The sequence below is a fragment of the Rhinichthys klamathensis genome, unplaced genomic scaffold, assembly GCF_029890125.1.
Source record: "Rhinichthys klamathensis goyatoka isolate OS25496 unplaced genomic scaffold, OSU_Roscu_1.1 h1tg000461l_1, whole genome shotgun sequence".
NCBI classification, from domain to species: Eukaryota; Metazoa; Chordata; class Actinopteri; order Cypriniformes; family Leuciscidae; genus Rhinichthys; species Rhinichthys klamathensis.
This window is the reverse complement of record NW_026606950.1, coordinates 995,804-1,021,624: the sequence shown is the minus strand read 5'-3', so window position 1 is coordinate 1,021,624 and position 25,821 is coordinate 995,804. Positions and strand designations below refer to the sequence as shown.

The 25,821-nt window shown below is 36.9% G+C and overlaps 1 protein-coding gene across 2 annotated transcripts in view; it reads right to left on the bottom strand.

The window, feature by feature from the left end:
* camk1b (calcium/calmodulin-dependent protein kinase Ib) overlaps nt 1-25,821 on the bottom strand; it is a 77,761-nt gene that overhangs the window by 5,669 nt on the left and 46,271 nt on the right. For both annotated transcript variants that reach the window (XM_056236684.1, XM_056236683.1), the window contains exons 4-9: nt 22,073-22,147; nt 8,333-8,471; nt 6,158-6,284; nt 2,315-2,390; nt 2,066-2,178; nt 1,782-1,860 (exon numbers count right to left, since the gene is read on the bottom strand). In XM_056236684.1, the coding sequence (XP_056092659.1) occupies nt 1,782-1,860; nt 2,066-2,178; nt 2,315-2,390; nt 6,158-6,284; nt 8,333-8,471; nt 22,073-22,147 (609 nt within the window). The remainder of the gene's footprint in view (nt 1-1,781; nt 1,861-2,065; nt 2,179-2,314; nt 2,391-6,157; nt 6,285-8,332; nt 8,472-22,072; nt 22,148-25,821) is intronic.

Below are 25,821 nucleotides of genomic sequence, written 5' to 3'. Positions count from 1 at the left end.
CGTTTCTTGGACGTTTTTTTCAGACAGGAGCCATCTTTGGAAAACAGTCTCGACTAATCAAACCTCGAACGCCATTCATACAGTTCAGCTCACTTAGCACGTCGTTCGTGGTTTGACTAGTCGAGACTGTTTTCCAAAGATGGCTCCTGTCTGTATACACGAAGTGGACTGTCTTTATCTTTATCATCTTATTAAACGGTCTGTACACTTACAAAGTTCTCAATGCTTCGGTTTGCATGTAGGGACCCTCATTATGTTACTGTGTTCGCGTGGGGCTATTTTAAACCTTGTTAGTGGTATAAACTAGCGATTTCTTTTTACTTATTATATGCCCCCATTACTAGCGTTATACGCTAAACAGTTTTTAGAGATAAAACTCTTTACATTCGATTATCATGAAAACAAATCTCAGAGAACGGTTGACTAGGTACCAATGTTTTATTAGACCAAAGGTTCATTTTGCGCCGAGTTCTCCTTTAAGTTTCCAATGTCTCATCTGGCTGTTTAAGTGCCAATTGAAGCAATGGAGTAGCCAATCTGTTGTTTTAAGGCAACGGTTCATCCAAAACGCAAAGCCATGTCATTATCTATTCCCACTTTTGTTCCAAAGTTGTAATGCTTACTTTCTCACTACAGTTGAACTCTTATGAAGGTACAGTAGATAGTCAACCAAAATGCCTACACTCAAAAATAAATAAAAAATTATTCAGGCCCTTCATAGATATGACGCATTTCAATTTCGTTCACTTTACTTAAACATATCTAATTAGCAGCAATACGTATTTATATTTAATAAGTCAAACATCAAATAAATAGTGTCATCTATGTAATAAACAAACAATCTTTATCAATAGTATCATATATCAGTGTATATGTAATAACATTTTAAACATTTTGTCACAACTTAATTCAATTGTGTTCAATCAACCTAATATATTTAAAACTGAACTTTACTTAATTCATTTGTGTTAAAACTATACCATTGTTATATATATATATATATATATATATATATATAACGCTCCTCTTTTCTAAATCTAGCTAAATTGAGTTGATCAAACTTAAATAATTTTAATAGATGACACTATTTAAATATTTTATGTTAGACTCATTAAATCTAAATATGTATCTAAAATTAAAAAAATTAAATGTGTCATATCTATGAGAGGCCTGAATAATGGGGGCCAAAATTTCAGTGAATAACGGCATAAAATTATAATGTATAAGGCATAATGCAATTTTGCAATGTTAATTTTTTTAACATACAGCCTCGTACTATTTAATCAAATATTAACATCTCTACTCTGATGACGTGTAACACATATTATTTTTTGTCATTTTCTGAGTTCTACAGCATCCACCCCTCTATTTACTTTCACTGTATAGAAAAGAGCAGCATAAACAATATTCAAAATATTCCTTTTTTGTTTCATAAAAGAAAGTTATATGGTTTTAGAATGACACAACTGTTAATAAATGATGCTTATGGAAAGAATTCCTCAAGCTGTAACAGGGAAAGGCACTCATTGTGTTCTTGGATCCGTTGACAGATGTTTGAAAGGTGACGGTTCATGACAATGTCTGATTGCCTTTTCAGGCAGTAAAACCACAACCACAATCTGGTAACTAATAGTTATGGCAATACAAATCTGTATGCAAGCAGTAATTTTTTTTTAATTGCTATATGAGAGACTGTAAAACACAAGGTATTAAAGTGCTATGTGTAAGATTTACAGTATAATTGTTGTAGATCAGTCTCAGTGTGGAGTCTGAACTCATACCATGGGTGCTGAAGAGCCTGTTCACACGTGTAACGCTGGTTGGGATCTTTTTCCATTAAATGCACAATAAAATCTTTGGCTGAGAAAAGAGCACATTGTAAAAGTTAAGAACATGACATAACTGTTTCCATAATGTCATTGAGAAACAAAGGAAATGTCAGAGAAAAAAAGAAAGACATATTTTGACAGCCATTAAAGTTTGATAAAAGAAAACATGAAAAGTCATGTTTTATCAGCAATAAACTTATGAAAATGTAACATTACAGAAAAAGTTTGTGCTATACCCGAGTCAGAGATATCATCCCAGTATGGCGAATCAAACTCGTACTCCGCCTTCAGGATCTGCTCAAAGAGCTTGGCATCATTCTCATCGTAAAATGGCGGATAGCCACATAAACTGAAAAGAGACAGACAGATGGTGAGCCCAGTTAAATTCTTATGAACAAATTCAGTTCAGGTACAACATTAGGAAAGTATAACTGAAGAGACAGAGAGGAGAGATGGGAAAAGGCAGCAGCAGTAGTGGCACTCACAGGATGTAAGCGATGACCCCGATTGACCAGCAGTCCACCGCTTTACTGTACGGCTTCTGTGCCAGAACCTCAGGAGCTGAAGATCAGGGTAAATAAGATCAAACATCAATTCACACATTTATCCATTCAGCCCAGCGGGTCAGAAAGCTTTACTACGGACTATTTGTGATTAAATAAAGCAATAAGCCCCGCAAAGCCGAATTTAGAACAGCAATGGGGCGTTGTTAGGCACGACGCGGAGCGGTTTATTCCTCCGCCACGCAATGTAGTTCCAAAGAGGTTGCCAAGCAACACGTGCAGCAACAAAGAATCACAAACGGCAGTTGCGCAGTAATACTCATAGATATCCATAATAAAGGCTAGATGTCTTACGGCGGAGTCTCTATCGTCATCACCGGCGGCCATCTTGTCACAGGCAAGCTTTCTGGCGGGCTCTGTGGTGCCTGATGTAAGATGAGTGATCAGCACCAACACAAATACTCTTATCTCGCTGAAATCTTGACGGATTTACAAACGGTTTGGTTTTTTACAAACGTCATTAACGTGGCTATAATTTTGGAATAAAACACAATGTTACGAGTGAGCGAGCTGCCTGTGACAAGATGGCCGCCAGGTGCGGACGTCAACCTCCATTGGCCAGCCAATCCATCTAGACTTTATTATGGATATCTATGGTAAATACTAATGTAATGCGGTCACAGGTGTATGTTTGTTGAGTAATTTACAACGGCTCAACCAATCAGAATCAAGGACCGGAACTATCCGTTTCATAATATATAAATATATGGTGATTAATCATTCCCCTTGACCCATTTGTGATTTCTGCAAATAATTGAGGTACCACCTCACTTCAAATATTGCTATGTGCACTTAATTAATTGGTATATCATATAATCAATTTGTTATTATAATACAATCAATCGAATATAATAAATTGTACGAATTACTAATTAAAATGGTTAATCGATTGACAGAGATTATTTGGATGGAAACCCAAAGGCTGTAAGTTCAAACCCCAGAAAGGATCATCGTCATCACAATGTAATTCATGGAAACAAATTCCAAATGCTCCAGTAGTGTGACAAAAAAACATATTTCCTATCATATTCAGGTAATCCCTGTTAGATTTTACAACTATGTTCATTTTAATGCTGGGGAAAAACTGGTAGTATTCAAGATGAGAATACTGGTTGTGGTTGTAGATACATTTTTAGATATGTTGTTGCTTGCTCCTCTGCCGTCATCCATGCATAGTTGGCAAAGATATTTTCACTTCTCACTTTTTCTGTATAAATAACCCACATCTAATCTCCCTGACACACACACACAGGATATTCTTTAGAATTGGGTGCCCATGGAACCAGTTTCAACCAGTCATTTCTAAAGCTATGAAAACTTCCTGGAGATAGTAAACAACTGAGAGCATACAGGTATACCAGATGTTCTTACAACACACATTTTATCTGCAGAATGTTATAAAATCAGAAAAGATTGATGTTAGTTACATAGACATAATAAATACATAGACGCCCTATTGGCCGCTGCAGCGTACGTCAACGGCCCCGCCATGTTGGGGATGGCAACTTTCCTATACCTTTCATACCGGGAATTGAGAAAAATGCCTGTTTTGTGCGCTGTTTGGGGCTGTACACATCGCCACACAATTGAAAACAGCTTTCGAGGAATTACCTTTCACAAGCAAGACTGAACGTTTGTTTTTGGTTGTATTTGGTCATGATTTAATTAGTAATAGTAACGTTCAGAGGTTACATTTAAAAATACTACTGTTATTGTGACACGAAATGTAGTTTAAATAGTTTTTCAGTCGACAATGTAGTTGTTTAAAGCTCAAATATGTGGTTTGTTTATAAAGATAGCGCCTTTAAAAATGTGATCTGACGTTTTCGGAGTTGTAAGATGCGCTCAGCGCTCGTCTACCCCGCCTGGAACAGCCGTACCTCGGCCAGTGCTTCTGAAGTTTTGCCGCTGACTCGGATGTCTGTAGTCTAGTGGTTAAACATGGGATATAATTCGTCTTGTGTATATCTAACGGGCGATCTTTGGTCTCATTAATCTATAAATGGTTCCCTGGTAAATCGTTTTGGCTGAGGGCAAAGTGAAGTTTCACAACTTTATATTTAGGCTATTTTAACGTTGTATCCTGCTGTATGTTTGACTGAAGCTGCTTCTGTTATAATGGCTATTACTGATCAATAAAACTGAAATTTAACAAAAAGAGTTAAATATTAAAGTCACTATTTAACTTATTTTTTATTGTGTATATTCTGTAATTGATATTTCTTATTCTATTGCTATTATTATAGTATTATTAATAAACTACTATTATCAATATTTTTATGATTGTATTATTGTACTTATGATATTATATAATTATACTAATCATTACTATTTTATTTGCTGTATACTATTTGTTTATTTTATTGACTAAACTATTTACTATTACTTCTCACTTTATGTTATATTTACTATTTGCATTGCACTGTAGTTGTACCATAACGTATTATTATAAAGGATCCATCAGTTATCTTTGTTATTGCTAAAATCTGGTCAATCACAGAAAATGCTTTTTCCACAATAAGAAAACTTAAATTATATCTCAGTCATTCTTATCCAAGAATAAAAAGCCAAATACATGACAAGCCTGAGCTTTGACCATTCTTTATTAAAAAAAATATTTTAACTATCTATTCTAACTATCGAGATTTTAAATAACTAGAGATGGAACTTATTGTACACCACATACAAACCACTGAAATCGGTTGATAAATGTAAAAACAGTTTGTTTTTATCCAGAAAAAACGCAGCTCCCCAGTTTACTTACATTTGATTACAGTGCAGTCTTGCCCTCCGCAAAATGGCGGACCCGTTGACGTATCGCAGCAACGTTCCAAAGCGGCCAATAGGGCGTCTATGTATTTATTATGTCTATGGTTAGTTAGACCAAGTTTACACCTGGAATTCGCCTTTGGCTAAGCCCCGCCCCCCTTAGTTACTGTTGCTACGTCCGACAAACAAACTTAATCTGGGCTCTGGTATCAACATGGCGTATGCTGTGACGGCTCTTCCTGCTGAAATTGTATCAAACTTTTATAAAACAGCAAATAAAGTGTCCGATAGAAGTAGGCAAAAGGGGCTGCAATATACGTTCGAAGGCTATATTCACGACATACAGGCGAAACGCAAGAAACAACAAGGCATCCAAATAGAGGCAAAAGCACACCGGTCACAGTCAACAAATGAACCACCGCATATCCTACTAATGGAGACGGAGGCTGGGACTAACAATATCTGTTCACGCAAAGCTGGGTAGGTCTCTATTCACTTCTATAATCGTTATTACACAGCAAACGGACTACGCGAGTATAACGTTGTATTATTAGCAGCGTGTGCTAGACGACACTTGTCAGGATTTGACTTCGGTTTTGGGAAGGAAAAAAAACGCACCCCCCTCCAACCTCTCTGGGAAACGCGTATCTGTGTTACAAATGCCCCGGGCACAACGTTTCACCATATTTTTGATAAAACTACGACGGTAATAGCCGGTCGAGACCAAAAATATGAGACGCCTGTGTTAAAGTCAATGGAGCGCTGTGAACAAGTGTCGGACCTCTGTGGGAGCTCGTTCTGGGCTGCGCTGTGATTGGTCAATCTACATTCTAGGGTGTGGCTTAGCCAAAGGCAAATTGAACTGAACATTTCATTGATATTCTCAGTTCTTTTATGTGTATTATTCTCTTCAATTCAGAAACAAAGTGTTCAAATCCTTCATCCAGATACATATACCGTACTTTTTGCATATTTGCATATGGAGGCGTGTCTTACCTACATATCCAGGAGTGCCACATGCTGTGCTCATCACACTATCCGAACCCTCAATCTTTGACAGGCCAAAATCGCTGATCATGATTTTGGAGTCTTCATCCATACTGTAGTACAGCAGGTTCTCCGGCTGAATCAGAAAACAGAGACACAGAAAGGAGATTGAAACTTTTGTGTGAGTGGTAAATACAACACACAGAACATTTAATATGGATCAGACACACACACACACACTGTTTGTATTCATGTGTTAGCAGAGAGACGTAACTAAGAATCACATTGAACATCCTTCACTGCACTGGTTATAAACAAACAAACTTTGCATAACGACTAACATAACTCATGTTAACTGTAACAACAGAAGCCTTGAAGGAAAGTAGCTGGTTAGAACAATTGTATGATAATAATAACTAACTGTTGCAAAGTTTGAAGGGTTGATCAACACGTCTAAAATATAAAATGTACTTCTTGTGGATAATGTATATAAGCAAAACTCATAAAAAAAAAGTATATTTACACTACTGTTCAAAAGTTTGGGGTCAGTATTTTTTTAATAAAGAAATTAATGTTTTTTATTTAACATATTTACACTACTGTTCAAAAGTTTGGGGTCAGTATTTTTTTAAATAAAGAATTTAATGTTTTTTATTTAACAAGGATGCATTAAATTGACTAAAGGAGTTGAAAATTAGCATTAGCTACAAACTCTATATGCTGTGCATCAGTTACAGGCTTTGTATTGTGACTATGTTTGACTGTATGGTCCCTGTTAAATAAATAAATAAATAAATAAATAAAATAAAAGTCACAGAAATGTAGCTTGAGCAGCAAATCTGATTTCTGAAGGATCGTGTGACACTGAAGACTGGAGTAATGATGCTGAAAGTTATTGCCATCACAGGAATAAACTATATTTTGAAATATATTACAATAGAAAACAGATATTTAAAATTTCACAGGTTTATTGTTTTTGCTGTATTTCTGATCAAATAAATGCAGCCTTGGTGAGCATAAGAGACTTCTTTCACGAAACATTAAAAAAAATATATTACTGACTCCAAACTTTTAAAAGGTAGTTGTAAATGAAAAAATAAAAGCAAAATATTTCTTCATGGTTTCTAGGGTGTTTAGGTGGTTGCTAGGTGGTTACTATGGGGTTCAGGGTGATTTTGATGGATATTTACTTGCCAAATTCCCAAGATATGGCTTGAGTCACTTAAAATAAATACATTAAAAAACATAAACTGTTGAATAAATATACACTACCGTTCAAAAGTTTGGGGTCAGTGAGAATTCTATTTTTATTTTTTGGAGGAAAGAAATCAATACTTTTATTTATCAAGGACAGTAAAGACATTTATAATGTTACAAAAGATTCTATTTCAAACAAATGCTGTTCTTTTGAACTTCCTATTCATCAAAGAATCCTAAAAAAAAAAAAAAAACTGTACAACTGACAGACCAACAACTGTTTCAACATTGATAATAATAATAAATGTTTCTTGAGCATCAAATCCTCATATTATACTGATTTGTGAAGGATCATTTGACACTGAAGACACTGACACTGGTGATGCTGAAAATTCAGCTTTGATCACAGGAATAAATTACACTTTACTATATATTCACACAGAAAACAGCTGATTTACACTGGAATAATATTTAATACTATAACTGATTTTTGTTGTATTTTTAATCAAATAAGCTTAGCCATGGTTAGCAGAAGAGAATTATTTTAAAAGTATTTAAAATCGTACCGACCCCAAACTTTTGAACGGTAGTGTAGTATAAATAATGCATGTATTATGCATGCATACACTAGCTGGACTCAAACTCACATCTCCCACATGAGAACCAGGATTCACTGTGAATGAGCCAACCACTAGGCCACGGCACTGACCTAAATGACAATTCTTAAGATAAAATGCAGAACAGATCTTTCCTTTTGAACTTGTTCTAAAGTTTAAAAATGGGACCGGAGACATTGATTGATCCATTTACCTAGAACTACTTTCCTGTTCTCTGGGGGCAAAGACCCAGCTATTAATATCGAGAGCACTATCAAGGACTCCTGAATGAAACGATAAAGCTGGATGGGAACTTTTTTAAACTTTGAGAACAGATTTCCTGACACTTTAATCTGCTTGATCAGACCCGTTCCCCTGCAGACCGCCTCACCTTCAGGTCTCTGTGCACAATGCCCATGTCATGCAGGTATTTCACAGCGTCCAGGATCTGCTGGATCAGCTTACTGGCATCTTTCTCAGTGTAAAATCCCTTTTCCACAATCCTGTCGAAGAGTTCGCCACCGGACACTCTGCCAATGGAAAAACAGAGAGATGCTTGCAAAGCCGTCTTTCACACACACCAACGCACATGCTCACTTCTCTCTCGTTTCTTTACCGAGACAGACTGGCGCACAGCAGGATCCCAGCAGAACCACACGGTGAGGCTGTACCGCATCGTAACCACCAGATGAAGCTGTTTTACTCAGTTTATGTTGAAAGACTAGGCACTCACTCTCTCTCTCTTACACATTTACTCGTAAACTTCACAAGATGACTCATTAGAAGTCGATTTTATTCCTCAGAAGTGGTGACGCTACCTATACTATCAGATGTATGAGTATTCTCTTGCACTACGAATATTATGGTAATATAATATAAGTTTGGACTAGCATAGCAAGTACTTTGGAAGAGCAAGTAAATTCCACGGTATTTGAATATGCCAGTTAGTGGGAAAAATCAAAGTAGCAATACCATCACTATAAAATGGTGCCACTGTAGTACTATTCTTTTGTAAGGATGATCTAGGTTTTACAACAATAATAATAATAATAAAACAAACATTTAGAGGAAGAGCTTCCGCCCTCTTCCTAAAACACTACAGCTTTGTCAAAAAAATGTCCAGGTCATATTTTCACATTAAAAATCAAAAGAACAAAAACAAACGGGTAACCCTTTAGATTACAGCACGGAAAGTACTGCGTAATTAAAGCGATTTTACAGAGTTACCTTCGGTAATTATAGTGTACCTATAAAGTACTTACATGTAAGTATAAGGGAACAACATGTAAAGTTTGGGGAATAAAGGGGTAACAACCAGGAGAATTAAAAAAATATTAATACTGTAAGTATTATAGAACGAAGGGGAACTTATTCTACTATTATGATACAACAATCTTACATTTGGGACCAATTTAGCGAGAACATACACTGGTACCTTTTTATAATAATAGTGTACCAATACAAACTGTATAGGCTTTTTAAAAATGACATATCTATGCATTTATACAGTAATCTTTTTAACGAAAGTGCAATAAAACTAAAACAATTGCAACTTTTGCTTAAATATTGGGGAAAGATACTCTTGTTTCATGTAGTTACAGGGTAAGTACAATAAAAAATACATACACAATCTTATATCACTGACTCGGAAACCTTTATTTGAAATACAAGTTAATTCAAAACAGATTTACAACGCTTCTTTTTTTGTTTAAAACTGCTTTTTAAGCCCAAACTTACAGAAATAAAATCGCTTTAATTACTTTTGCTATTAAAAAAAAGAAAAATTGTATAAATGCATGGATATGTACCCTGCAATTTTTAAAATACAGTTTGTATTGTATGTTGTTCTCCAGTGTATGTTCTCGCTAAATTGCTGCCAAATGTAAGATTGTTATATCATAATAGTAGAATAAGTTCCCCTTAGTTCTATCATAGTTACAGTATAAATATTTTTTTTAAATCTCCTGGTTGTTACCCCTTTATTCCCCAAAATTTACATATTGTTCCCTTATACTTACATGCAAGTACATCATAGGTACACTATAATTACCGAAAGTTACGATGTAAATTCGTCTTAATTACACAGTACTTTCCGGGCTGTAATCTAGAGCGCTACCAACAAAAGAAGTACTATTTTGCATGCAGGTTTTTATTTTTATTTTATTTTACGTGTGACATTTTCTCTTCCAATTATAATAACCATAATACAAACAAAATCCCATTCTCTATAACAGGGTTCAACCGCGTCCCCAACTCTGCACATTTATGCATGTCTCCTCTCTCTGGCCTTGTCCACACTAATACGCTTTCGTTTGAAAACGCACCTTTTTCTCTCCGTTTCGGCTCTCCGTCCAGACTGAGACTTCTTGAAAAGCTTTTAACATTTGAAAACGGCGTTTCCGCGTTGTAGTGTGGACTGTGAAAACGGAGGTATTTGAAACCGATGACTCACGTTTATTCATCATGTGACACATTGTACTGATAGACATTCATGTTTATACCGCTATTGTGCCTGTTATGTGCTGTTCACTTTCTACTTTACTCCGGATACATTTGAAAACGGCAATTTTGTTTCAAAACACTCTCCGTCCGACCGTCCACACTAGCGTTTTCATCCACGCGGAAACGTCGGAAAACGCTAAACTCACCTTACAGCGCCGGCGTAAAACCTCACAAAAGCTCACTGAGATGATACAGACAGAATAGACATAATAAAGTTCTCATGCTATTCTTTTGGCAGGATCATTTAATTTAGCATATTTAGCGTTTTGGACGTTCATTTACACGACAACGACGTAAATGCAAGCTTTGGTTTGGAAAACGGGTTTCAAAGTGAAAGGTTTTGAAAACGATACCATTATTTTCTACGTGTAAAGTACAAAAACGTGAAATTGTGAAACTGGTGACGTCATGCGCATGCATATCACATATTCACACACATAGATATATACCCCTTGTGTTGTGTTGCGGGTCAATTTGACCCGTTTCCATTTTTCTAGTTGTTGGAAATACTGGTTAACCGTTGTTTTTTTTCTTGATATTTTGTGACTTTTTCTCATTTATCATGATAAACATGCATGCAAAGTTTCAACATGCTGATGTGTTTTGACATATACAAACAAAATTACTGTTACGTTCGTGATGTTCGCGGGTCAATTTGACCCTCATAGGCAGCCATTCAAAAGCAACTGTACAGACACAAAATAAAACATTTATTTTCTGTATGTCAGGGCACTTCAACTCCAGTTCTAACGTGCAAGTGTATCTAAAAGTGATCTAACCCTAACCAAACAAACTGGAAAAAGCTAAAATCACAGTGTTTAGAATTATTTGCAAATTACAGATGAAAATCTTTGTCAGACACAGATAGTAAAATAAGCTCTCATTTCAATATTCAAGATATCTAAAATACCTAGCTTTTAACCAAAACTTTTATGTAGGATTTTCAAAGGCAGCTTCACAGAGCCAAAAAATTAATAAAAAACATTTATTTGATGTATGTTTTTGTTATGTTTGGTTTCTCACTTCCCTGTGAGTGAATAATGAAACTAGGAAAATAGGTCTAAGGAAACTAGGGAGAGTTAACATAGGAAAATTAAAAATTTTCATTATACAGCAAAATTTTATTGTTCAGTTACGATGTTCAAAGCATAAAAAGTAAAAAAATAAAAAGTAAAAATAAAAAAGTAAAAAAAAATGTATATGCAAAAAAAGTCAGTATACTGTTTATTTTCCAATTTTGTCAAAAATTGGTTTAAAAAATGGTTTAAAAACATTTTTATGAATCATATTTTCAGATATAATGTTTTTGTAATGTTTGACAAATGTTGATATTAAAAAAGTTTACAGTTTGTATCTAAATCTTTGTTGTTTTTCATAGTGTGATTTTTGAGGAATTGTATTTGATCCAATCTGGGTCAATTTGACCCGGTCCATAAAGGGTGTACACAGAATTCGAACAGAACACAAGGGATACACTAGATGTCGCCTTGGCTACGGCAGTTCATTGGAACGAATGCGTCAATAGAACCACATCATGTGACACGGAAGCCCCTCCTCTTTAATGCATAAGCGCCAATGTAGGCAAAGGTCTAACGGATATAAAATCACCATAAATCGTCATGAATGCGATTTTCTAGTTTTTTGGTTTCAATGGTCGACATTATTTATCATTGAGTCCAAAGAAAATGTAATTTTTTTTATTTTTTTTAAACATTCTTCCTAGTTCAGATTTCGTTCGTGTGAACATCCATACGCAGCACAAAAGTCCGAAAATCCATGAATTTGAAGTACAGGCGGAGATAGCACTAGCTAGTTCCTATGACAAGACCCCTGTTCCAAGATGGCGGCGGTTTTGACGCATGCTTAGAACCCCAAGGCGACATCTAGTGTATATATATGTTCACACACGAGTTCGTGGGGTGTTTCTTCACAGAGTGACATCGCCACCTGCTGGCCTGGTAGCAGAATACAGCGTTTTCAGTCATCAATCAAAACTAACTTTAACTGGAAATAGCATTATTCAAAAATCGCTATAAAGCCAAAACAATCTCTGTTACCGTAAATTGTATGTTTATCTCTGTAAAGCTGCTTTGAAACAATCTACATTGTTAAAAGCGCTATATAAATGAAGATGACTTGATTTCCGCAGATCCGTGTGAACGGGGATCGCTTTGACATCGTTGGCGTGTCAGTGTGGAAGACTTCTATGGCATCGCTGTCGAAGAGTAATTAACTGGTGAAGTAGATTTGCTTATTGTAGAGTTAACGAATGCTTGAAGCAGATGTCAGTAGATTTTAAAATGAGCGGTTCATTCATAAATCCGAAAGATTTTACATTCGTACAGTGGAAATAAAAGGGGCGGAAAAGGGGCGGGGCTACATAATAAGGTGTATATTGTACTGTGGAAAAACATTATTTACATTGTAAAGTAACATTTTTGGTATACTTTATGGTAGTATTTGTTGTAATTAATATAATTTAGACTTAAAAAAACGTATTACACGTTTGTTTTGTTTTATAGTAATAAGAATCTGAAGTTTTTCACATTATGGTAATGAAAATTGGGGGGAATTGTCATGAAAATAATTTCACAATGCAATCAATGTCATTGGTCCTGAAATAATTGTATAATTTCTTTGAGACACGTAATGGGAATATCATTTCTTTAGATTTTGGGGTGAGATTCACCCACTTGTGGAATGGACGAGACGCAACTTCTCAGCACAAGCGTTGTGGTTACAGTGACACTTTACTCAGCAGAGAGTGTTTTGTCTGTTCGCGTGTGTAGGATGAAGGCAATGCTGAGGGTGGGATTTCATAGTCTGTGGTATTTGAAGCATCAAGACTGTGGGTGCTAACACACACACACACACACACACACACACACATACACAGTTAATATCTCGCTGAGTTGAAAGCCTTGGCAAGCTTGGAGTCCTACTGTCTGCATGCAGAGCTGCCATCACCCGGAAAATACGACAATGAACATCTCTCGCATCCTTTTCTGTCAATCTGTCGCTCTTGATCTCTCTGTTAACACAGCTGTAGTGGAAACCGACCCTTTGCTGTGTTTCTCTCTCCATCTTTTGTCACCCGTGATATAATCTGTCTCTCCTCTCTATATACACATCTAACTCTCTCTCTCTACTGACATTTCGGATGGAAGGAGTGAAGACGCAGGTGTGAGCATATTTTCCTGGCTCCGTTCAGCTTATGCGCCTGTGTGCGTGTGGTTGTTTAGCCTTTTCCTTGATTTCTCAGTGGAAAAGACAATAGCGAAGCGCTCTGGCACATAAGTAATTAAAACAGGTTGACACTATGAGGGGGCGAGAGAGAGCCGAGGGGGGTGACACACAGAGTCATGCATTACCTGCTCCTCTGTAGCTCTATGGGGCCTGTTAGAAAGACACACGATATATTCTAGTATTGTGTCGTGTGTCTCCTGTGGGTTCATAGATGAAGTGTATCTTTATTTCGGTGGTAAAATGCCTTTTCCCCCCTTAAATAATAGCTTAAAGGTATAATATGCAGGATTTTTAGCAGTAAAATATCCCAAAACCACTAGGCCAGTGTTATATATTTTGAACTGCTGTCAAACGATTAAAATATTTAATCGCGATTAATCGCATTGATGTCATAGTTAACTCGCGATTAATCGCACATTTTTATCTATTCTAAATGTCTCTACATTTCTTTTTGTCCCGTTATTTTTTCTCATTTTAATGCTCTTATCACCATGGAAAAGTGGATCGGCTTGCTTTGTGCAAATGTTTTTTTTATTGAAAACAACACTGGCATATTCTGTGTTCAATTTCACACAAACATTCTTACTTGGAGCAAATAATCTCTCACACAATGTAACACTGTCCATCAATAAAAGGGTGAAATAAATACTGACGAGGTCCTGATATTGACGAGGGGCGGAGAATTCGCATCAGCTGTGTGTGTGTGTGTGTGTGTGTGTGCTTGGCCATCATCAAGTGGTGTTTCAGACTGGACGCGCTGCGATGATGATAGCTCAGTTCACAACGACAAACACACAGATCACTTTGGTCTCGTCAATGGAACCATTTGGCAACTTTTTAAAAGTAAACTTTCCATTCAGAATCTTATTGGCATCCATTTCGGCGTCTCGCGCTCGTCATCCACTCAAAACGTAACGTTAACCTACTATTTGCCCGGCTCGCAAGCCCAAACAAGTGTGTGCGGTGTGCCTGTTGTTTTGTTTCCGGTCTAGCTAGATCCGCTTGCGCTTTCAATACGAAATACGCAAGCCATTGAAATGAATGGGTTTCATAGCGTAGCGCCGCGCATGCCGCGTCCTGTTGCAAAAGCATGTGAAAAAACTACAAAGTTTGCTAGGCCAAAAAGACCGTTAATCGCGCGATAAAAAAATGTTCGCCGTTAAAATGGGTTTGCGTTAACGCTGTTAATAACGCATTTAACTGACAGCCCTAATATTTTGTTTCGTTGATTGCTTACAATATCCCAAATGTTTCCAACTTTTTGTCAATGCTGAGAAAACTGCGATTTTAACCGAGGAAACGGGGCGTGTGAGCAGGGGTGAGGAGTCGCCAGTCTATCACGTCATATCCGCGTTAGCCTCGGTTTCCGCCAGGTTTGACCTCGTACTGCAATAGTAACCATGGTGACAGACGTTGACAACTGGGTTATGCCGGTTATGCCCGTTATGCCTAGAAGGACGCTCATGCTGTTGTTGTTTTGTTCAAACATTATGGACCATGGCAAGCAGACTTTGAGACAAAAAGAGGACTAGAACGAAGATCAACATCTTTCGAGATGCCGAGAGCTCCACGTCCGCGACTAACTTCGACTCGACAGAGACGCGAGTGTTGCGTGTTACTTTATTAGACAGGTGAGCAAATGTACATAAAACTAATCAATGTTATGTAGTTCAACATGATGAAAAGTTAGAATATGATCTGTATATTATTCTCTAATGTTAATCTAGCTTAGTCTCATACAGCCAACACACAACCTAACTAACAACATTCAACACACTCAAATGCCGTTTAGTGTGATAGTGTAACGTTAGACCAAGTGAAGCAGCGCTGCGTTACCTCAAGTTTAATTCGTCTAATAAACTGACCTGTGTGACTGAGTATTAATTCAGCACTTGCGTGTAGTTCGGTAGAATGAAATGTCTTTATTCCTTTATATCCGCGGGACTCGCGTTGTGTGTGGCGCTGGTATATGTCTAGCAATCGCGCCCTGCTTCACACCACAGTCATGTTAAAAACATATTCACTCATCCATAAAAGATCCATCAGCTTGACAACAAGATCCTTAATGCGCAATATCCGTCACCATTATACGCCTTTGTTATTGTAAGAGGTTAGCGACCCCTGGTGGCGAAAAATCCTGCATATTGTACCTTTAATATGCAAGACCAACTTAAAGGTGATGTAGGTGATTCTCTGCAGAAATATTTTTTGTTATGCTGGTTGAAAGTCTCCTCATATCCTGATAGAAATTACTCTGTTAAGTGATCTAAATGTATTTTTATAAATATATGTCGTCTGTGGAAGGCGTAGGACCATCGAATGTTCGTTCAATTCGGTCTGAACAGTCCTATAGCATGTGTTCTCTGTCGGTCAATGTGTGTTTGCATACACACTGCGCAGACAGAGCGAGAATGGCAGGAACAACAAGCAGACTCTCATCGTGGAAGCCCTGCCATGCAAGAAATATCAATACACTGATAAGTTTTGTTAACTAAACAAAACTAGCTGCATCTAATTACGTTTTTAAGCAGTTGTTTACGTTTGGTATTGTAGTGTTACTAACTGTACTATAAAGTTTTCTCACCGCTGAATGACATGAAGTATAGACCCCTTTTGCGCCGACATCACAGTTACGTCACGGCGCTAGCTGGAGGCAAAACAAACGGAAACTGGAGGCGGCTAATACAAACCAGCACAGATTCGGCTACATAATAAGGAGCTTAAATTATTATTATTATTATTATTAAATGTCATCTTGTTGTGTTGTTGGGTGCAAGAATCAATGAAAAATGAATATGCTGTGTGTGGAATTTTTATTTCTAGAAAATATTCACATCATTAAAATTGCACCGTAATGTCACTCTTTACACTGTCGTCTTCTCGGCGCTGGCTCGGCAGAACTGCGGATCGTACACACAAGTCTTTACATGACCATTCAGCACATAGTTATAGGCATCTAGAGATTTATATGCCCTCAGTTTCTCTTTACGCTCGGATAGGTGTAGAAGTCAGGCCACTCGACCGGAGGTAGCGTTAGCGTTAATCCTGTCAGATCGTCCATCATTGAGTGAGTGTGTACGGGTCGGCCAATCTGGTTCCGTCCGTTAAAATCAACTTTTGCAAATAACAATCGCGGTCCTGGACACTGAGTGACCTTGCCCATTAAGATAAAATCGGATTTTCTCCAGTCATTGCTAAAAAACAAGCTAACAAAACGTGCAAACTAACGTTAGGGAGGCGGCCAGAGGGATCGTTCTGCCTCCACCTAAGCTCCGCCCACAAACAAACGTCACCGTGTTTACTAACTGAGTACCGTTGCCTCCGGTCTTCTTGGCTGTGCGCGTTCATGCTTTCAGGAGGCGTGGCTTTAGACGGCGATTTGCAGGGAGGGTGGAACGTACGCTTTTACAGCTATCAGGCTAAAGTTAGCATTTTCCCAGATGTCCTACTGCACCTTTAAGTCTAAGTAAACCGATTGCAGGTTTGAGCATCTAGACCAGGGGTATTTCTCCCTATAAACTATGATCTCAAGTTCTGTCGTTATTAACATAGATTCAGTGTTTTCTGAAACCATATGAACATTTGCAAAAAGAGGGTTTCTCCAAATTTTGTAAGCAAAACGTAAGGCTCTTAAGACCTTTTTAAGATCTGAAGATATACAATTTAATACTGTATATTAGGGGTGTGCAACAATGACAAAAAATTATATCTTGATAGTTTCAAAGATTTTGTTGATAACAATAATTAGATGATATTTTGCTGAGTGTGTTTTTGTGCTGGTACCATGGCTGGTTTAGGCCTGTTGTGGACAGCTGACTCACAAAGACATTCGTATTATTCCTATTCTATGCGGTGGTCAGTTAACAGTAGTGACAGAAATTAACTTTGTTTAATTAAAGGGCAATATTTGCCACCTTAAATTGATTTCCAGGGGCATTTTTACCTATATAAGGGCTTTGTATGCATCATTGACGATGCATTGTCTAAAATGTAACTCACAATGTTTAACTTATTGTTCGTTAAAATAAATCTCACATTTGCAATCGTGCTGATATGTGGGGAAAGTGGCACTCTTGCTCGTGTGATATTGTAACATAACTACACCATATGATATAAATATAAGACAAAAACTCATTGGGGAGAAATTGGGGCCTGTGTCTCTTGAAATTTGGGGGCATAAAACTGCATACATCATGCAGTGAAAGTGTGAGTGACAAACTCGATGTCAGCTCGCACATCGTTAAAACAATAATTACGATATAATCATAGACTAAACGCAGGGCTCGACATAAGCAATGGCCCGATGGCCCGGGGCCAGTAAAAGTGTATGTCGGGCTAGTTGATTGGCCAGTCACTTGCCCGCGCGGGCCAGTAACTGGCCATCAGCAAAACAAACAGCAAACGTCATACACAGTGGCGCGAAGAGTGTCAATGTTTCTTCAGGTTATTTATAACGTGTTAAAATGTCAAAGAACTACGAGGCTAATACGAGAAAGAGTACCGAAACCCTGTATTAAACGGGACTGAATTTTGAAAGACCGCGCTGTATCGATAAGCTCGGACGTTATCGGTTCTGCTGTCGGTACTGGAGAAATACACGTAGGCTATGATTTATTATTGCTATAAAGACTTTTTTTTTTTTTTTACCATCTCGCTGAGTCGCCAGCCATTTCTATAATAAAATTAAATTTGTCTGTGATGCATTTTTGCTATTCGCGCAGTCCAGAAGAGAGAGAGATCTCACGCGGTGCCACAACACGCACAACACCTGACGGAGGACAGAACTAAACATTCAAGTTATGGTTACACTTTAGATATGTGATATTAGTATGATTTTATTTTAGATATTGGCTTCCAAAGATTATAGAATATATTTGAGGTAAAACCATTAAAAACTGCATTCTGTCTAGCGCAACTTCCTTCCCTTCGCAGCAGTACGCTGTCATTTCTCCTTAAAACTCAAACTTTAAGACAGAATCAGCACGATCGGTGATTGTTGTAAAATGCAGTCTCGTCTGTTGCTAAATTGCGGGACGCGTTTAATAATAAAAAGAGCTATTAAAAGCACAAAAATCTGCGCAAGAGATGCGGTTCCCAATGCAGCGCGCGCTCCGAAACATACCGTAACGAGACAAGCAAATTATACTTTGGGCTTCATGTGCGCGTCTAAACGATCAAATGTACACAAAAATGTGTCAAAATGACTGGCTTGGAGATTCACTTAAACAGTTTATGTCTAAAATGGACGCAGTTATGGAAATAGTTGGGAGAAAATATGGTGCATCAGTAGACTATTAGATCTGCACTCGTTCTTAAAGGGGAAGCAGTCTAATAAACATGCTGACGATCACGCCATTACTGAGAATCAAACAACAAAAGGCACAAAGAAAATCACTCGCAGCTCTCTTGAATGAATAACTTTAGCTTTAATAAGTAAGATGAGGAGACTGAGAAAAAAAGAGAGAGGGAGATGAGGAGATTCTGCGCAAGTAAATTGTAACTGGTGTGCCGTCTTGGCCAGGTCTCCCTCGGAAAAGAGATTTCAGTCTCAAGGGACTTCCTGGTTAAATAAAGGTTAAATAAAAAAATAAAAAAAGGAGAAAGCAGGTATTGACAAATTTACTGCACACTGACATTTGGTTATTTTTGCATGTGTCCAGGGGCTCTCTCTTAATTCCCGAACTCCCTTCGCTGTTTTGATTAATCCTAATGTATACAATAAATAGAGTTTATTTCTTTCAGGGCCAGTCAAAATATAGAAGGGGCCAGCAAAACTCTGATCTACTGGCCCCGGGGGCCAGTGGGGATTTTTTTTTATGTTGAGCCCTGCTAAACGTATTGCACAAAGAATGAACTTACAATTGAACTTTGAGACAGTGCGTAATACACTGTTGAAAATGCCGCGAATTGTCACGTGAACAAGCAAATCCAGAAAGAAAGAATAATAAAAATCATATAATGCTAATTAGATCAATTTAATTTGGTAAAGTATTTAGATATGACTAAGTTAAAGTCTCATCTAAAATTTAAGACCTCTCATAAGTAAAAAAAAAAAGACTTTTTATGACCTTACATTTTTTAAATCAAATGTAATACTTTTTAAAACGTAACCCTAAAATGTATGTGGGTGAACTCTCGACCCGTGGTTAGAAGCATCGTTTCCTGTTAGTGTGACGTGGACTTAAATAGATCATGCTCACAATAAGCAAGCTAATATGCAGTGCATTCTATATCTTTTATTCCGTATATATTTCAAATTTCATTCTACATCTTTTGAAAACTTTTTACAAAGTGTGCGCAGGAGTGTAATGCAAGGAAGCTTGTTTACAAAACTGAATAAAAAAAATAAAAAAAATAATTGCGACTTTTTATCTCACAATTGCGAGATATGTAGTCAGAATTGTGAGATATAAAGTCGCAATTCTGAGATATAAAGTCGCAATTCTGAGATATAAAGTCGCAATTCTGAGAAATAAAGTCGCAATTGCGAGATATAAAGTCTTAATTCTGAGAAATAAAGTCGCAATTGCGAGATATTAAGTCGCAATTATGAGAAATAAAGTCGCAATTGCAAGAAAAAAAGACAGAATTGCGACTTTTTATCTCACAATTCTGACTTTTTTTCTCACAATTGCGAGTTTACATCTCGAAATTCTGACTTTATAACACATAATTGCGAGTTTATATCTCGAAATTCTGACATCTTTTCTCAGAATTGTGAGATATAAACTCGCAATTGCGAGATATCAGGCCAATTCTAAAGGGGGAAAAAGACTCACTTTTTTCCCCTCAGAATAGTTTATATCTCACAATTCTGACTTTATATCTCACAATTCTGACTTTACAACACGCAATTTCGACTTTATATCACGCAATTCTGACTTTATAACACGCAATTGCAACTTTATATCAATCAATTCTGACTTTATATCTCACAATTCTGACTTTACAACACGCAATTTCGACTTTATATCACGCAATTCTGACTTTATAACACGCAATTGCAACTTTATATCAATCAATTCTGACTTTATATCTCGCAATTCTGGGAAATAAAGTCAGAATTGCGAGATGTAAACCCGCAATTGTGAGAAAAAAAGTCAGAATTGTGAGATAAAAAGTCGCAATTACCTTTTTTATTTTTCATTCTGTGGCGGAAACAAGCTTCCATAGTAATGTGCTCTAGTCTGGGGAACTTTATTATTTTAGCAATAATCTGACCCTTATTCGATCTCGAATCGATTAATTAACACAAGTTATTATAACAGTCATGACTAAGTAAATTCCCTAACAAATGCATCATACTGTAAGTTATGTCGTTGTACAGAAAAAAATGCACCCCAACCAGACACAGCAACACTGGCTCAACAGAATGTGGTTGGGACGGGGCTATTTGTTTAATCAACCAATGGCAGATTGAGGGAGTGTTCAGTAAAAATAGTTTAATAATCATTACTTTTGTAATTCTGTTTAATGAGGCAAGTGGGGAAATTACACACCTCACCTTTAAACAATCAGTCCTTCTTTAAACTGACTAGTGTGTATATCCATGTATGGTAAGTCTTCTCTTTCCCTGTGTGGTCTATCAGTAGATCTTGAGTTCAGAAGAAATGACAACAACACTTTTTGCACTATTACCGTGGCTCTTCATCGCTCTTGACACGCGACTTTGAAGACGACAATAACGTCATAAACCTACTCTATCATTGTGGAATGTGGTTATGCTGACTGAAAGTGTCTTCACATCCTGATAGCAATCACTAAGTTAAGAGGTTTAAATGTATTTATACGTCTATTAGGGGTGTGACGGTTCACAAAATTCATGGTTCGGTTCGATACAGCAAAAAGAAAGAAATGCCAGAGGAATTTCCTTGATTTAATTTTTTTTAATTATATTTTTACTAAAATTAACGTCATAAAGTATGATATTTTATTAGTTTGAGCAATGATGGAGCTATACTTGACTTTTCTTAGGAGCATATAAAACAAAACAGCTCCTTGGACAAAATGAAATGTAATATTGTAATAATTATAAACAAAGGTTTATTTTAGTAGCAATAAGAATAAATGCAATAATGTCTGTTCTCTACCTTTGCATCTCTCCTGCATTTATTTTTTAAAGTCTTGTGCTGGACAAATGCTTTAAAATACAGCTTTTGGCCTGCATTTAGCTTCATTCACCATAAAAGCTGCGCAATATCTAAACTTGGAGAGCCTTTAAGTCACAGAAATGAATGAGTTCGAGATAAGGAGCTAAAAACTGCCCACATGGCAGCTGCACTAGATAATAGCTGAATTGTTTGGAGGTCGGCTCATGTACTCTGTGTGGAAAGCTGGAAATATGGGACAACAGCAAAGTTCAAATAAAAGATCAATCACTCACAGTTGCATGACAAGGTAGAGGTGTGATTTACACTCATAGATGTCCTCCAGGGAAACTATGTTGGCATGTTTAATCCTGAGAGAAAGAGAAAGATGGGGAAAAAAACATGTCAATCCAGAGATAAGGCAAAATATCTAGGTTTAGTACTTGGTGCTTATACTTCCAGAATAAAAAGTAGCATCAGAGACCAAAATGAATATATAACTTTACACAGGAAAGGTTAGTTAAAGGTACAATATGTAAGAATTTTGTAATAAAATATCCAAAAATCACTTGCACAGTGAGTTGTGTACTTACAATATCCCAAAAATATTAATTTCAGAGAAATTCCAATTTTAAATAAGTGGCCGCCCCGGAAAAAAATGTCGCCTGTCAATGACGCAATATCCGCGCTATCCTCGGTTCCCGCTCATACTGCCATATCCATGACGTAACCATGGCGACAGACGTGGACAACTGCGTAGTGCGTAACGTTTAGCGGCACGCAGTTCTTGTTTCTTTCAAACATAGACCATGGCAAGCATACTTTGGGACAAACAAGGAGAACTAAAATGAGGATCAATATCAGCGTGGCGTTTTTGAGATGCCGAGAGCTAGCGTCCGCGACTAACTCGGACTCGACAGAGCTTCACGAGTCACGACAGCTTTATTAGACAGGTGAGCAAATGTACATAAAACAAATCAATGTTATATAACGTTAGCTCAACATGATGAAATGTTAGAATATGGTCAGTATGTCATTCTAATGTTGATCTAGCTTACTGCTAGTTTCGTATAGCAAACGAACTAACACGTAGTAAAACATTATAACTTTCAACACACATTAAAATGCCGTTTAGTGTGAAAGTGTAACGTTAGACCAAGTGAAGCAGCGCTGCGTTCCCTCACAAGTTTAATTCGTCTAATAAACTGACCTGTGTGAGTAATCCAGCACTTGCGGGTAGTTCGGTTGAATTAAATGTCCTTATTCCTTTATATTCACAGGACTCGCGTGTGATATCTGTCTCTTTAGCGATCGCGACCTGCTTCATACCACTGTAATGTTAAAAAACATGAATGTTTGCACTCATCCATAAACATTATTAGATCCATCAGCTTGACAGCAAGTCCCATCATTCAGCTCATCACTGCGTCATCAACCTACGCCTTTGTTATTGTTGGAAACTGCGCCCTCTTGTGGCGAAAAAAAAGCTACATATTGTGCCTTTAAGTGACTTGATCACACTAAAATCATGTTGAAATGCTGTTTCTGTCTTGAAACAGGGAGTATTTTTTGTGCTGTCGACAAAGCTTAACTCGTACGGAACATGAAATATTCCTTTAAGGCTCCTTTAAGGAAACCAAGAGCATTATATGCAAATCTGTTAGGGTTGAGCCGAAAGTGCTTTGTTTTAATTAGAGCTTCACAGCGAATACTAACAGGTTTAATAAGTCTGTCTCCATGCAACCCCAGATCTCTCCTCGTCCAGACCAATCTCTGCCACAATGTTCTAGAGACCGTTAAACTGACCCAGAGATGCGTCATAAACATTTACCAAGGGGATCTGGAATCAGGTTTCTAGTTGTCTATAGCCTGAGATGCAATGTAAATATGAGAGCATTGAATCCTGGAAAAGAGAGTGAGAGGAAAACCAGACAGAGGGGGAGGGAGAGAGTTTCATCAAATGTCTCATGCCTATTACAAACATACTGTAGGACATGTTACTAACAACAACATAATGTGACATTTGCAGAGCAGCTGGCACAGCGAGACACTCGTAGCAAGAAGGCAACAGGCATGGAGAAAAAAGGTTTCATCTTTAATTTGATCAGCGGATAAAATGGATAAAATACTATCCCTTTTCTTCTCCAGAGGGATTTCAAAACATTCTTCAAAAAGAGTTTGACCAAATCAACCAAAGCTAAAGACTAATCACAATATCACAAACTTTCATTTTGAGCAAATAAAAGTATTTGAAAATTGGATAACACAAAAGAACTAAACTTATTATTATTATTATTATTATTAAGGAATTAACTACTAAACTACTCATTTGGGAATTATGGTAAATGTCAGAAATGACAAAATATTTCAACTTTAAGTTTATATTTTTGATTAAAACATTATTTGGTTTGGGACTGCAAGATTCATTAGATTACATTAGATTCAAGTCTGATTTTTAAGATTTATTCAGCATAAAAGTTCAAATTAATTTGTCAAAAGTGATAGTAAAGGCATTTATAATGTTACAAAACATTTCTATTTCAAATAAATGCTGTTTTTTTTTTAATTTTGAAGCTTTTAAAGAATCAATGTATCATGGTTTCCACAAAAATATCAAGCAACACAACTGTTTTAAACATTGATAATAATAATAAATGTTTCTTGAGCACCAAATCAGCACATTAGAATGATTTATAAAATAGATCATGTGACACTGAAGACTGGAGTAATGATGCTGAAAAATCAGCTTTGCTATCACAGCAATAAATTACATTTTAAAATATATTAAAAGAGTTAATATTTCACAATATTATTGTTTTTACTGTATTTTATCAAATAAATGCAGCCTTGCTGAGCATAACAGACTTGATCTTACCAACTCCAAACTTTTGAATGGTAGTGTATATTTATATAAATGAATAAATGCAAGGCTTGACATTAACTTTTTTTGTTAGCCCCTGTTGCTAGTGGTTTTCCAAAGTTACTAGCCACTCATCATTTTCACTGGCCACAATTTTGACATCGATACCATGGTGGAAACCTGCCATATTGATATTTTTAATATTATCTCATAATTTGGCAGCAGGTTTATTAGGCTGCTGTCACTTTAAGACCTGACGCACTGATCCATTATACTGTTACACATGCGTTTTCTTTCTAAACTGTTATGTTTTTTACGTTTAAATTACGTTTACTTAAAACATAACTGACTGTTTACATGAATACTCTCCAAGACATTATTTTGTGTATTTGACTGCTTAAGCACATTAAGCACTAAATATAGTACTGAGAGGCGGCTTTATCTGCACGCACTTTGGGTGTGAGCACAAAATCTGAGGGAATTAGTAAAATTATGCGCAATACTCAAAATCCCACACTGAAATTCAAGCCCTCTAACACCAACAATATTCATCCAGAGCAAATGAAACGAGTGAGGAGAGGCGGGGTTGTGTGTCACTCGCTGCCGGAGAGATGAGAGATTCTGCTGAAAATGAGTATTGGAAGTGTTTCAGGTATTTCAGTATTGTTATGTATCGAAAAATCTATATTTTTGACAACACTTCATTGCACTTATTTTATTATATAAGATCATGTTTTAAAAGACTACAAATGAAAAATGTATATACAGTATTATATATAAAATTCTGCGAATGACTGAATGACTGCGTTACACGCCACTGCTAGCCTGGGTTTCCCCATACTGCCTTTGCGCAGCGCGATTTTATTCACGCTGCAAGGTAGTCTGGATACCATGGACCAAATTTTCACCTCATCTAGGGAACCAATCACAGAACAGGGAGGGAGCAGCAAGATGATGACGACGTCTATGCGACACACCGAAGCAGTTTGTTTATACTAGGGCTGTCAGTTAAACGCGTTATTAACGCCATTAACGCAAACCCATTTTAACAACGTTAATTTTTATATTGCGCGATTAGCGGTCTTTTTGGCCTAGCAAAATTTGTAGTTTTTTTCACATGCTTTTGCAACAGGACGCGGCGTGCGCTATGAAACCCATTCATTTCAATGGTTTGTGCCGCGCGAG